At 43.2% G+C, this 16059-nt stretch overlaps 1 protein-coding gene across 1 annotated transcript in view; it reads right to left on the reverse strand.

Moving 5' to 3' along the window:
• Positions 1-4650: 4650 nt before the first annotated feature.
• LOC124787848 (enoyl-CoA delta isomerase 1, mitochondrial-like) overlaps positions 4651-16059 on the reverse strand; it is a 72960-nt gene continuing 61551 nt past the window's right edge. Inside the window, exon 7 of the mRNA XM_047254801.1 lies at positions 4651-5127. Within this exon, the coding sequence (XP_047110757.1) occupies positions 4967-5127 (161 nt within the window). The 3' untranslated portion in view covers positions 4651-4966. The remainder of the gene's footprint in view (positions 5128-16059) is intronic.

Consider the following 16059-nt stretch of genomic DNA (forward strand, 5'->3'; position numbering starts at 1 on the left):
GGTGTAATGGTTCAGGGATTCCGGACTGGAGCAGATTCATTTGCCACGAAGACCTAGGCTGTAGGGAAGGGACCGTCTGATGTGGAATGGGTGGCAGCTGTCATAATGGAGGTACTGTTGCTTATTGGTGGGTTTGATGCGGACGGACGTGTGAAGCTGGCCATTGGACAGATGGAGGTCAACGTCAAGGAAAGTGGCATGGGATTTGGAGTAGGACCAGGTGAATCTGATGGAACCAAATGAGTTGAGGTTGGAGAGGAAATTCTGGAATTCTTCTTCATTGTGAGTCCAGATCATGAAGATGTCATCAATAAATCTGTACCAAACTTTGGGTTGGCAGGCCTGGGTAACCAAGAAGGCTTCCTCTAAGCGACCCATGAATAGTTTGGCGTACGAGGGGGCCATCCTGGTACCCATGGCTGTTCCCTTTAATTGTTGGTATGTCTGGCCTCCAAAAGTGAAGAAGTTGTGGGTCAGGATGAAGCTGGCTAAGGTAATGAGGAAAGAGGTTTTAGGTAGGGAGGCAGGTGATCGGCGTGAAAGGAAGTGCTTCATCGCAGCGAGGCCCTGGACGTGCGGAATATTTGTGTATAAGGAAGTGGCATCAATGGTTACTGCATGTAATGGGTTGAAGGTGTTGATCTACATAGGCAGAGATACGTTCTGTGGGGGCTTGGTAACCAGCTATAATGGGGCGGCCGGGATGTTTGGGTTTGTGAATTTTAGGAAGAAGGTAGAAGGTAGGGGTGCGGTGTGTCGGTGGGGTCAGGAGGTTGATGGAGTCAGGTGAAATGTTTTGTAGGGGGCCTAAGGTTCTGAGGATTCCTTGAAGCTCCGCCTGGACATCAGGAATGGGATTACTTTGGCAAACTTTGTGTGTGGTGTTGTGTGAAAGCTGACGCAGTCCCTCAGCCACATACTCCCGACGATCAAGTACCACGGTCGTGGAACCCTTGTCCGCCGGAAGTATGACGATGGAACGGTCAGCCTTCAGATCACGGATAGCCTGGTCTTCAGCAGTGGTGATGTTGGGAGTAGGATTAAGTTTTTTTTAAGAAGGATTGAGAGGCAAGGCTGGAAGTGAGAAATTCCTGGAAGGTTTGGAGAGGGTGATTTTGAGGAAGAGGAGGTGGGTCCCGCTGTGACGGAGGACGGAACTGTTCTGGGCAGGGTTCAATTTGGATAGTGTCTTGGGGAGTTGGATCATTAGGGGTAGGATTAGGATCATTTTTCTTTGTGGCAAAGTGATATTTCCAGCAGAGTACGAGATACTGTCCTACACTCGTCGTCGTGGGAACTGCAGGGGAGGGGGAGGGGTCAGAGGGATAGGGCTGGGGTAAGGACGAGGGAGGAGGAGGAAATGAAGTAACAGAGGCAAAAGATGAAGATAGTGACACTGGATGGAGTGTTTCATATTTTTGGCGAGCTTCAGCATAAGACTGGAGATCCGGGGATTTTTATTCTTGGATCTTCTCTCTTGTAACCCAGGCAATCCGGCGAGCAAGGGGAATGGCAGTCTGCACAATTGACACTTATAGGTGGCAGAACACAGGGGCTTCCCTCATGGAGTGGGTGGCCACAGTCACCACACAAAGGGTCCACCGTACAGCAGGAAGACATATGCCCAAAATGCAAGCACCGAAAGCACAGCACAGGTGGAGGGATGTACGGCTTCACATCACATCTGTAGCACATAACCTTGACCTCCTCTGGGATGGTATCCCCCTCAAAAGCCAGAATGAAGGTGCCAGTGTCAGTGTGGTTGTCTTTGTGACCCTTCTGCACATGTTGAACAATATGAATGCCACACCGCTTCAGATTAGCCCAAAGTTCCTCATTAGCTTGCAGGATGAGGTCCCTGTGAAAAATTACTCCCTGGTCCATATTCAGAGACTGATGAGGAGTAATACACTGGGACATTGCCAAGATGATCACAGGCACAAATAGCTGCAGATTGGATGGCAGAAGTTCTGATCAACAAGGAGCCCGACCACATATTACTGAGAGACTCTACTTCACCAAACTTATCCTCGTCATTTTCCATGAAAAACAATGGCTTTGTGGTAGTGAATGTGTTGCCATCTGCCCTAGTACCGAGGGGGTAACAGGGAAAGGGTTTCATCCCAAGATTGTGAGCCTTGCCCTCCTCCCATAGTGTAGCCAGGGAAGGGGGAGATTGCCGGGTCATATGAAGCAGTATTCAATGATCCTTCACTATTTGCAGAGACGACCATTTGAGAACGGCCAGATTTTTGCAGCTTGATATGTTTCATGCGCCAAGCATCCACCATGATACCACCCACTCCGAACAGGGGCTCACTCCACGGGCACCACCCAGCCACAGCAAGGACCATCTGGTACGACAGCCGTTGTTGGGAGTTCCCATGCTCCAAGAAGATAAGCAAACATTCCTTGACATACATTGGGCAGTAGTGTGATCTCTGTCAGGGTGCTCACGCATATGGGTACATGGACTGGCTACACATGCTGGTGACCTAGCAGGGTGTAAGAGGGCTACAGTGGGGAAGGAAGGGGGGAGAGGAATCCACACCGTAGATGCTAGGGAGGGAGTTCTTCCCAAATGGCCCACACTAGAAACAGGAAATTTTGAAGTGGAGGTCAAACCTCAAGTGGGGACCTAAATGCCAGAAAGGGTGAAAGAACAGGCAAAAGGAACTAAATTGCTTCCAGTTCAGGAAACTAGGTGGATAGCAACGGCGACATAATTCAGAACACAGAGAGGGGAAGGAGGTTGCAAAAGGGAAAGAACAAGGATAGAGAGGGAGGACAGGGTGAACGAAATGCAGCCAGGGAAGAAAAATTGTGTGCAATAGCTCAGGGCCCCATGTGCACCATGCACAAACTCGCAAAAGAACCATGAGCCCCTTGTGGGGCTCTGTAATGGTGTCGGGTGTGTGCTGTTGGACTGATAAGGGACTCCTGATTCGTCAAGATATGACTGACAGATGACACATACTTAAGTATCCTGTCTGATCACCTGCATCCATTCATGTCTATTATGCATTCCGATGGACTTGAGCAATTCCAGAAGGACAATTTGGCACCTCACACGTCCCGAATTGCTACAGAGTGGCTTCAGGAACATTCTTCCTATTTTAAACAGTTCCACCGGCCACCAAACTCCATAGAGCATTATTGAGCATATCTGGGATGCCTTACAACATGCTGTTCAGAAGAGCTCTCCACCCTCTTGTACTCTTACAGATTTGTGGACAGCCTTGCAGGATCCATGGTGTCAATTCCCTCCAACACTACTTCAGACATTAGCTGAGTTCATGCCACGTCATTTTGCTGCATGCTCGCGGAGCCCTACGTGATATTAGGCAGGTGTACCAGTTTCTTTGGCTCTTCAGTGTAAATTAACAACGTACAAAAAGGTACAGTGCTATTTACTGCAAAGGAAAAACGTTTAAGTTGCAGACAGGCACAATTAAAAGACAAACTTTTAGCCACAGCCTTCATCAGCAAAAGAGAAACACACACCATTCATACACACAAGCAAGCACACCTCATGCATACAACTGCCAACACCAGCATCTTGGGCTGCCCGAGATGCTGGGCAGTCATGTGTGCATGAGGTATTCTCGCTTGTGTGTATGAATGGTGTGTGTGTTTCTCTTTTGCTGATGAAGGCTGCGGCCAAAAGCTTTATGCAAGTGTCTTAATTGTGGCTGATTGCAACTTAATGTGTCTCCTTTATGGTTAGTAGCAATATATCTTTTCTGCATTGTTTGATATTCCTATATGGTGTTTCCACTGTTTGATTCTGTATATAAATTATGCACACACGAAACTCAGTAAATAGGATATATCATGCATTAGCTTCCTTCAGAAGAATAAATATTTTGTATCCTACTTATGTAGCACTTCAAGCATGTTCCAATAACATGTAAATACATGACTATGTTCACCTTTACTAACTTTAAGAGCCTTACATTATAGTAGGAGTTTGACTACCTGTTTTCGTAGCAAATTTCATGCTTATTACAAATATACGTAAAATTATGACATAAAATTGACGTATTATGAGCCCACAAAACTGTACCACCACCCTTTAAACAATTCAACATACTTGCAGTTAGTTGATTACAATGAACGTGGCACAAAGATTGTGTTCTACAGTCTGCGAGTACTAGTCAGGGTATACATATGATACAGATAATGGAAAAAACTTGAAAATGTGGATTTCATTTTCCAGTGATTAATAGTCATAATACTTTATTTTCACACCAACTACTGCAAAACTAGAGACAAGACCGGAACTGTTACCAAAGAATTCGTTTCAAGTTAAAGTTCTAAAAATGTCACTGAACATTTTCAAAAATATGTTATTTCACTGATTACCTGATACAACTACATCTGCACTATGCAAAAGGCTAAATAATTTTCTTGTCACTGAAGAAATGTACTTAGTATTTAATGTAACTGAAAAAATCTTTGCAGTATTAATGTCCTTTTGTCTAGGTTTGCTGTAGTTCTATCATTGTTACACTTTTCTAAAACTGATGTTGAATGCAACTAAACATAACTTTGAATACACACATTAGGTTCTTCAACATTTAACTATTTTTTTCCTTTAGGTTCTATGCAATAAAGGGTCTGTGTGTATTTTCTGATTGTGCATCTTTGTTACAGCAATATCAATATTTTATTGACAACATGTATATACAGTATAAAATTACAAATGCAACAAATGTTCTAAAAATACAATAACACTTTCCAGCAGGTTTATACAATGGTATCTTCAAAATTATTTCTAAAAAAAATACAGGTGCAAGCTTTTGTGTACTCGCAAAAAGGCAAATATGTACAGGAGACCACAGCTTATAAGCTTCATGGTGTAATAATCTGCAGGTCTTCTGCTACCCTGTTTCTTTTTGACAGTGATACCTTTGCAGTTATCAAAGTCATTATTTGTAGGAAAAGTGCAAATTGCAAAGGAAGTTTACTTCTTCTTCAGTGACTCAAGATAAAGCTCGAGTCCCTTTTGCACTTTAGGATCATTTACAAATGTCAAGAACTGATTTAAGTCTGATTCTTTGTTCTTCACTAGCCAATTAATTGTTTCTGCTCTGTACTGAACCTTGGTCATACTTCGTGCCACAGCTGAAAAATGCAAAAATCAAATTACTAATAGTACAGTGAATATTCAGAATGCATCTTCATTAAAATAATATTTAATAACTTCGTTAAGTGTGAGAAGCATCAGACTACTATTAATAGCAAAATAAAACTGAAAAATCTTCAGTCAGTCATGCAACATATTTCTTTAAAAAAATAGGATTATAGCTATAAATCATACATTATAAGGTAATGGAATGATCATAATCCTCTATTAAATGTGGTTTACACTACATTTCTTTGTAAAAATATTTTTCTTTTAATTTTTCAGTTCAACTTCATGTCTACAGGAGAAACTCATTCCCTTACTTGAATTGTGAAGCGAAATGCTGGTAAATTATGTTATTCTATTTTCATGCCTTATGCATGTGTCTCCTCAACATGAATCCCCACTGTCATAAAAAATAATTATGTATTTTCAATTGGACACTCAAAATTATGATTATTTGCACCCTTGTGTGTTGAAATTGCAAACATAATTAAAACGAATACAAGAATGTATTAGTTGAAGCAATTAGTAGAAGAAAGAGCTAACACTCAATTTACCAATGGTTAATCTGATCACTGTATCTGTTGTGTTAACAAAGGCATCACATGCTGGTAACAAGCAGTTCTATATATACTATATAAATTGCTTTGTCTTATGTATTGTTATCTTATCTTTGAATTTAACGAAACACAAAACAAGCAGAATGCAAAAAACTTCTCGTGTGGGTTAGCACTTACTTCTGCTGACAGTTCAATTCAGTCTGGCTATTTTAAGTTTGAAATCATTTAAAAAGTAATGAAATTACAATTTTAAAATTGTTGAATCCATAGCAACTCTTACTTTCTTACCACTTGTTCTCTCTCTTATTTGCACTCCTCATCTGATACCAGAAATTAGGGTGATACTGGAGAACACTGTGTTCCTGCTCTACCCCTACCGACTCCTTTTGTCAGCTTGCTTGCCTGTTCATGTCCCATGTAATTATAGAAGGAAACTGTTCTGCTATGCTTTACACAGAAAGGAGAACATACTTAAAATATCAAGTCAGCATATTTTTAAAGTTATGAATATAATAGAGGGAAACATTCCACGTGGGAGAAATATATCTAAAAACAAAGATGATGTGACTTACCAAACGAAAGCGCTGGCATGTTGATAGACACACAAACACACTCAAACATACACACAAAATTAAAGCTTTCGCAACCAACGGTTGCTTCATCAGGAAAGAGGGAAGGAGAGGGAAAGATGAAAGGATGTGGGTTTTAAGGGAGAGGATAAGGAGTCATTCCAATCCCGGGGGCGGAAAGACTTACCTTAGGGCGAAAAAAGGACAGGCATACACTCGCCCGCACGCACGCACACACATCCATCCCCACATACACAGACACAAGCAGACATTTCTAAAGGCAAAGAGTTTGGGCAGAGATGTCAGTCGAAGTACAGAGGCAAAGATGTTGTTGAATGACAGGTGAGGTATGAGCGGCGGCAACTTGAAATTAGTGGAGGTTGAGGCCTGGTGGGTAACGAGAAGAGAGGATGTACTGAAGGGCAAGTTCCCATCTCCGGAGTTCTGACAGGTTGGTGTTAGTGGGAAGTATCCAGATAACCCGGACGGTGTAACACTGTGCCAAGATGTGCTGGCCGTGCACCAAGGCATGTTTAGCCACAGGGTGATCCTCATTACCAACAAACACTGTCTGCCTGTGTCCATTCATGCGAATGGACAGTTTGTTGCTGGTCATTCCCACATCGAAAGTTTCGCAGTGCAGGCAGGTCAGTTGGTAAATCACGTGGCTGCTTTCACACGTGGCTCTGCCTTTGATCGTGCACACCTTCCGGGTTACAGGACTGGAGTAGGTGGTGATGGGACGGTGCATGGGACAGGTTTTACACCAGGGGCGATTACAAGAGTAGGGGCCAGAGGGTAGGGAAGGTGGTTTGGGGATTTTGTAGGGGTGAACCAAGAGGTTACGAAGGTTAGGTGGACGGTGGAAAGACACTCTTGGTGGAGTGGGGAGGATTTCATGAAGGATGGATCTTATTTCAGGGCAGGATTTGAGGAAGTCGTATCCCTGCTGGAGAGCCACATTCAGAGTCTGATCCAGTCCCGGAAAGTATCCTGTCACAAGTGGGGCACTTTTGGGGTTCTTCTGTGGGAGGTTCTGGGTTTGAGGGGATGAGGAAGTGGCTCTGGTAATTTGCTTCTGTACCAGGTCGGGAGGGTAGTTGCGGAATGCGAAAGCTGTTTTCAGATTGTTGGTGTAATGGTTCAGGGATTCCGGACTGGAGCAGATTCGTTTGCCACGAAGACCTAGGCTGTAGGGAAGGGACCGTTTGATGTGGAATGGGTGGCAGCTGTCATAATGGAGGTACTGTTGCTTGTTGGTGGGTTTGATGTGGGAGCTCCCATATTTTATTTACTCAGGCTTGTCTGACATTTGGCATCACCACCAAAGGCCTCACACTTAATGTTCCCATCTCTGGCTGTAACCCTTCTTTCCATCAGTCCCTATACCAGTTCCAAACTGAACAATGCATTGCCCTCACCCACCTAATCCTTCACCTACACATCAACTCAGCCAATGAACACACCCATCAACTCCTATCCTTAATAAAAGTCCTCAATCTTTTCTATTCCACATCCACACCGGCTGTTCAGAGCATCCTCCTACAGGCCAACTGCAAATTAGAACAGCATGCCACCCTCCACCTCAAAAAACTATCCAATCTCCTGGTTTCCCACCTCCGGAAAGGCAACTCACTCACCCTTCACAACAAACCTCAACCTCCTCTCATTGCACACAGACCCAGTCTCTCCCATCTACTCAATCTCCCACTTCCAGCTCCACTCCCTACAAAACCTCAAAATTCTAATCAATACAATCTGGAACCACAACACCCTAATTCAGTAGTTAACCTTTCCTCCAAACCTCTCTCCCAATCCGAAACCTCTGTCCTATCCAAAGGCCTCACCTTCAGCCCTACTCCCAGATTCAACCAAACAGCCCTTGTCAAAGATTTACTGTCCTACACTCGTACTCTGTGCTGGAAATATCACTTTGCCACGAAGAAAAATGATCCTAATCCTACTCCTAATGATCCAATTCCCCAAGACACTATCCAAATTGAACCCTGCCTGGAACAGTTCTGTCCTCCGTCACAGCAGGACCCACCTCCTCTTCCTCAAAATCACCCTCTCCAAACCTTCCAGGAATTTCTCACTTCCAGCCTTGCCTCTCAATCCTTCTTAAAAAAAAACCTTAATCCTACTCCTAACATCACCACTGCTGAAGCCCAGGTTATCCGTGATCTGAAGGCTGACCGATCCATCGTCATTCTTCCGGCGGACAAGGGTTCGACGACCGTGGTACTTGATCGTCGGGAGTATATGGCTGAGGGACTGCGTCAGCTTTCAGACAACACTACATACAAAGGTTGCCAAGGTAATCCCATTCCTGATGTCCAGGCAGAGCTTCAAGGAATCCTCAGAACCTTAGGCGCCCTACAAAACCTTACACCTGACTCCATCAACCTCCTGAACCCACCGACACCCCACACCCCTACCTTCTACCTTCTTCCTCAAATTCACAAACCCAATCATCCCGGCCGCCCCATTGTAGCTGGTTACCAAGCCCCCACAGAATGTATCTCTGCCTACGTAGGTCAACACATTCAGCCCATTACATGCAGTCTCCCATCCTTCATCAAAGACACCAACCACTTTCTCGAATGCCTGGAATCCTTACCCAATCTGTTACCCCCGGAAACCATCCTTGTAACCACTGATGCCACTTCCTTATACACAAATATTCCGCACGTACAGGGCCTCGCTGCGATGGAGCACTTCCTTTCACGCCGATCACCTGCCACCCTACCTAAAACCTTTTTCCTCATTACCTTAACCAGCTTCATCCTGACCCATAACTTCTTCACTTTCGAAGGCCAGACATACCAACAATTAAAGGGAACAGCCATGGGTACCAGGATGGCCCCTTTATACGCCAACCTATTCATGGGTCGCCTAGAGGAAGCCTTCTTGGTTACCCAGGCCTGCCAACCCAAAGTTTGGTACAGATTTATTGATGACATCTTCATGATCTGGACTTACAGTGAAGAACAACTCCAGAATTTCCTCTCCAAGCTCAACTCCTTTGGTTCCATCAGATTCACCTGGTCCTACTCCAAATCCCATGCCACTTTCCTTGACGTTGATCTCCATATGTCCAATGGCCAGCTTCACACATCTGTCCACATCAAACCCACCATCAAGCAACAGTACCTCCATTATGACAGCTGCCACCCATTCCACATCAAATGGTCCCTTCCCTACAGCCTAGGTCTTCGTGGCAAACGAATCTGCTCCAGTCCGGAATTCCTGAACCATTACACCAACAACCTGAAAACAGCTTTCGCATCCCGCAACTACCCTCCCGACCTGGAACAGAAGCAAATAACCAGAGCCACTTCCTCATCCCCTCAAACCCAGAACCTCCCACAGAATAACCACAAAAGTGCCCCACTTGTGACAGGATACTTTCCGGGACTGGATCAGACTCTGAATGTGGCTCACCAGCAGGGATACGACTTCCTCAAATCATGCCCTGAAATGAGATCCATCCTTCATGAAATCCTCCCCACCCCACCAAGAGTATTTTTCCGCCATCCACCTAACCATCGTAACCTCTTGGTTCACCCCTACAAAATCCCCAAACCACCTTCCCTACCCTCTGGCCCCTACCCTTGTAACCGCCCCTGGTGTAAAACCTGTCCCATGCACCACCACCACCACCACCACCACCTACTCCAGTCCTGTAACCCGAAAGGTGTACACTATCAAAGGCAGAGCCACGTGTGAAAGCAGCCACGTGATTTACCAACTGACCTGCCTGCACTGTGAAACTTTCTATGTGGGAATGACCAGCAACAAACTGTCCATTCGCATGAATGGGCACAGGCAGACAGTGTTTGTTGGTAATGAGGATCACCCTGTGGCTAAACATGCCTTGGTGCACGGGCAGCACATCTTGGCACAGTGTTACACCGTCCGGGTTATCTGGATACTTCCCACTAACACCAACCTGTCAGAACTCCGGAGATGGGAACTTGCCCTTCAGTACATCCTCTCTTCTCGTTACCCACCAGGGCTCAATCTCCGCCAATTTCAAGTTGCCGCCGCTCATACCTCACCTGTCATTCAACAACATCTTTGCCTCTGTACTTCGACTGACATCTCTGCCCAAACTCTTTGCCTTTAGAAATGTCTGCTTGTGTCTGTGTATGTGCGGATGGATATATGCGCGCGCGCGCACATATACCTGACCTTTTTCCCCCCCTAAGGTAAGTCTTTCCGCTCGCGGGATTGGAATGACTCCTTATCCTCTCCCTTAAAACCCACATCCTTTCATCTTTCCCTCTCCTTCCCTCTTTCCTGATGAAGCAACCGTTGGTTGCGAAAGCTTGAATTTTGTGTGTGTGTTTGGGTGTGTGTCTATCAACATGCCAGCACTTTCGTTTGGTAAGTCACATCATCTTTGTTTTTAGATAGATTTTTAAAGTTAGCATTACAAATAGCCTTCAGGACACAATTAGGGCAAAAAATAACAATGTTCAAAACAATTTCCTTCCTGAAATTTGCCAGTGCAAATAAATGTTAAAACTACCCACGATCATCAATTGAAATATGGTAAGGAGTCATCAACGCCCCCTCCCCCCACCCCCCAAAGAAAAAAAAAGAAAGAACAAAAACTGTCCAATAATGCAATAGGACACATTGTTTATTAAACAATGCATATGCTACAAGAAATGTCAGTCAGATATGTCAGGAACATTCATAGAGAGTAATAATCAGTTAAAAATAAATTACCTGTTGTAGAACATTTAGTTACACAACTTATCAATGTTTATATGTTATCTATAACTTACTGCATTCAGTAAGAGCAAGTGGTTGTAATATTTTAAATACAATAGCAGTGACAGTATGTCTTTCTCTAAACGGCTTGCTAGATTTACTGGTGAAGTAATGTTGTAAAGAAATGTAATTAACATGAAAGTGGCAAGCATTATAGTTGGCACTAATTGATAGCACCAGTGGCAAGAGGGAATACAGAAATGGGGTCCGAATATATCTGATGAAGTAGTGGGAAATACACTTACACTACATGATGTGCATGGTTGCAGGAGAACTATCTAGGATAAGCAGTGATGATCTTGGCCTGAGTAAATGTGGTGTGTAGAAGAATCCTTGTCAACGTGGGGCAGCATATATACACCAAACATGTTGCACAGTACAAGAATGCTGTGATAAACATCAACGTCATACATGGCTACACCAATCAGAGAAGTCAGCGATTGCAGAACACTGTCTGAATACAGGACTTCGCATGATTATGAAAAGATGGAAGTTTTATCTCTGTCGTCATATTTCTGACCGAGCGAGGTGGCGCAGTGGTTAGACACTGGACTCGCATTCGGAAGGACGACGGTTCAATCCCGGGTCCGGCCATCCTGATTTAGGTTTTCCGTGATTTTCCTAAATCACTCCAGGCAAATGCCGGGATGGTTCCTCTGAAAGGGCACGGCCGACTTCCTTCCCCATCCTTCCCTAATCCGATGAGACCGATGACCACGCTGTCTGGTCTCCTTCCCCAAACCAACCAACCAACCAACCGTCATATTTCTGGGATTTCAGCATTAAGGAAGCAATATATATCCATACAGCTGATAATCTCATCAACAGAGATGTGGGATTTCAACTAAGCATAGCCTGCTGAAACCCTGCATTGGCTGCTATCAATCACAACAAGACTTTTCAGTAACAGACCCATCATAACGTTGGTGTAGTACATTTTTTACTAACGACTGGCCCCACTGTTAGTAAAAATAGCATACAGTGAACGTGCAGGGGGGCCACTCTGTGTTTTTCAGCAGAGGGTATTTGAGTATGGTGCCGTCTATCTGCAAATTATTTTGTATGCATTATTTATGTGCCTGCGCATTCTTATGCGAGTGTTGTATGTACAGGGGCGTTGACATGTGGGTACCGTCAGTTGTATCCTACCACCAGCAACGTTCAATTACCTGATGATGTCTGACAGGTGCTCCGAGGAAACATTGTGGAATTTGCACATGTCATCTGGCACCAAACCTGTGTACATGATGTTATTTCAGAGAATGGAGTCAAATTTACAAAAAATTTGGCAGTATGAGCCTAGTTATCAGATGATGTTGCAGCCCACTTGGCATGGAAGCCTGTCCTAGTTTGGTTGGGAAGGGTGTTATAAAGCTGCCGTACACTCTCCTGAGGCAACCTGGCCCACAACTGTTTTAACTGGTCCTTGATGTCTTAGATACTGGTACTGAGATGGAGCTGACATCTGAGCTGGTCCTACACATGTTCTATGGGAAGATATCCATTGCAAGCAATATCTACAGGAGTAAGACAACATCGCGCAGACAGTTTACAGGTACACGTACAATGTGTAGATGAAAATTGTCCTGTTGAAAAATGGCACCATGATATGGTCACATGAGAGGTAACACAAAAGGACATAGGCTGTCCATGCTGTCAGAGTTCCCCCAGTCACTGCCAGCCATTATCTGTAGTCATTCCCGATGGCTCCCTACACCAATGAGGCCAGGAATAACACTGCTATGCCTCTCCAAAACATTGGAAGGATGGGACCTCTTCTCATGTTGCCAACATACTCGCCAATGGTGGTCATCCAGGATACTGCAGACTGCTGAACACGATGGAGTGCCATTCCTCAGCAGTTGATTTTTCCCAGTTATGGCACCACTCCAAATACAGCTGTCTGTGGTGTTGTGTTAACACCATCCTATGCATGGTTGTGTTCTCTAGTGTGACTGCTGCTAGTTTCCAGCCAATGCTATGGGATGACACAGTATGCTGCAGGGAGTTAATTACTTGTTCTTGGATGGCAACTATAAATGTCAAGGGGTTACGATGTGCTTAGAGCACAACATGGTACAATATGTTGCCAAGGTTGTTTCAAGTATGCTCCAGATGCTAGGATGCCCCTACACATTCTTGATACAGTCCGAATATCTACCCATGCAATTTTCATGCTTTTGGAGCCCTGAAGAAAGACATTGGGGGCCATCGATTTTGTTCAGATGAAGATGTGCATGATTGGGTACAATCACGTTTTCCATAGGCAACTGCAAACATGAAGGCACTGACCCGCTTGCCTCACAGTGGGATAAATGTATCAGTTATGGCAATTACTTTGGAAATAATAAACAGTGTACTTACTTTTGTCCATATGTCTGATTCTCATTTTACTGTCCCTTATACATATACACTTGGTATTCTACCACTTATCAGGGTTTCTGCTCATGCCATTTGTGTATGGAGTGCAGGAAGAATGACCGCTTAACCCTCGAGTGGGCATGCCTATGTATAAACTGTACCAACCACAAAAAACATTGTTTTTCACTGTTCCATTGTTGATTTACAATTGTGGGCCCGTACCTATTCCTTCATTATTGCTTCAGCTAAACAGTGATAAGCTGTGTTGCCCTATGTCCAAGTGAGCAGCAATAACATAAAATAGACAGTGAACTAGACGAGAAAAAATTTATTGTCCTTCAAAGAAAATGCCCCAGATTCCAAGCTAATAGCTCAATCCCACAAGGAGGCACTTGTTCACCAGGTAAATAGTAATCGAATAAGCATTTAGCTGGAATCTGTTGGAAATGCATTGTTTAATGTCATCATTATTGTCGGGTAACATTTGTACGCAGCAACAGTATGATGTAATAAAAGTTTATTTTATTATCATTTAATTAAACAGTGATTTAGCTGATATTAGTTTATTTTATCATTGTTTAACTAAACTAAGGTCAAACTGTGAATTTGCTCATACATGTTTACCTTCGTAACAGACACCTATTCTTTACACATGTACAAAGTATGCCGCATGCTTGTTTTATGAAAATCGGAGTGTTGGCTCGAGTGTTAACTGTCTCGTCTTGTCTTTTCTTTACGGTCCCTATTGGACAATACATACGGTGGTGTAGTATATTCCTAGATTCCTTACTTTTACACTGTTTCTTGAAATTTTTACAGTAGGCTTTCGTGGGATAGTTGCACCTGCCAATTCAGCTTTTTCAACGTCTCTCTGATGCTCTCCAACGGGTCAAACAAACCTGTGACTATACCTCTGCTCTTCTTTGTAAACTTTCAATAGCCCTGGTCCCACATACTTGAGCAATATTCTGGGATGTGTTACACAAGTGTTTTGAATGTAATCCACAATGCAGATGGATTGAATTTTCCCAGTATCTTGCACATGAATCAAAGTCTGTCCCTTTGCTTGACCTATGACTCAACTTATTTGATCATTCTATTTCATGTCCGACACCTGTGTATTTTTGCAAGTTAACTGATTCCAACTGTGCTCCTTGATACTTTAGTCATAAGACACTATGTCCCCCACCCCCTTCTTCTTCTTCTTCTTCTTCTTCTTCTTCGAAGTGCAAAATTTTACATTTCTAAATATTTAAACTGGATTGCCAAACTTTGCACCACTTTGAAATATTACGAAGTTACAACTAAATATTTGGACAGCTTTTTTATCTCTCAGAGCATATTATACATGATTGCATCATCTGTGAAACGTCTGAGGATACTGTTAATATTGTCTAGCAGATTGTTAATATACTACATGAATAGTGAGGGGCCCAACACACTTCTCTGGGACATGCCTCACACTACTTCTACATCTGTTGATGACACTCTATCCAAGATGACATGCTGGATCTTCCCCTTCACGAAATTCTCAATCCAATCATAATTTATTCGATACCTCACATTACTGTAGTTTCATTAATAAATGCCTTTGTGGTACTGAGTTAAATGCTTTTTGGAATTCAACAAATAACTTGGTCTGTGGCTTCCAGGATGAGAAGTGAAAAAAAGTGCAAGCTTCATTTCAAATTACTAATGTTTTCAGAATTCATGCAGGTTGGCACAGAAGACGTAATTCTGTTTGACGTGTTTCATTACACATAACAAATATAAAGTAGTAATAGATAGTACGAGGGCTACCCAGAAAGTAACAAATGTTTTTAAATAAAAATAATTAATAATATGGAAAAAAATTGTTATATGCATTTTAAAGGTACACTTTTAATCTATTTTTCCAAATAACTCCTTTTCAAAGTGAGGCAATTAATACATCATTGCACAAATTTTTCAATACCATCTCTGTAGAAATCTGCCAGCAGTGATTGCAATCACTGGTTTATAATGATACACAGTGCGATGTCAGTATCAAAGCATTGTTGAGTGAGACATGTCTTCAGTGCTGGGAAGAGGTGATAGTCACTCAGTGCCAAATCTGGACTGATGGTGGATGATCAAATATCTCCCATCCAATACCCTGTAGGAGCTCTCAGATATGATTGGCTCTGTGTGGAAGTGCATTGTCGTGAAAAAATAAAACTTTTGCACTATGTTTTCCCTGGTATTTGTTTAGCATTGGCCATCTTAACTTTTTCAGTGTTTGACAATACCTCTCCAAGCTAACTGTTGAGTCACGTTCAAGGAAATAAATGAGAATAACTCCTTTTGAGTCCCAAAACACAGCTGCCACAATCTTTCTTCAGACAGCATTTGCAAACACTTTCTTGGTTTCTTGGGAGAATTTGTATGTCCTCATTCCATTGACTGTGTTTTTGTTTCACACTTGACATGCTTTTCCAAGTCAGACCCCTACTCACGATACTATCGATAACTTTGTTACCATTTTTCTTGTAATCTTCAAGGAAGATCAGTGCTGCAGCCAATTTCTGTTTTTTGTAAGTCTTTTCTTTTCTGGATAGTCCTCATATTAAACAATATGAACAAAATGTTGTATTAGAGAAGTACTGGCATCTTGCAACACTCCAAGATATGCTACACA

Source organism: Schistocerca piceifrons, chromosome 3 (genome assembly GCF_021461385.2).
Source record: "Schistocerca piceifrons isolate TAMUIC-IGC-003096 chromosome 3, iqSchPice1.1, whole genome shotgun sequence".
In the NCBI taxonomy this organism is placed as follows: domain Eukaryota; kingdom Metazoa; phylum Arthropoda; class Insecta; order Orthoptera; family Acrididae; genus Schistocerca; species Schistocerca piceifrons.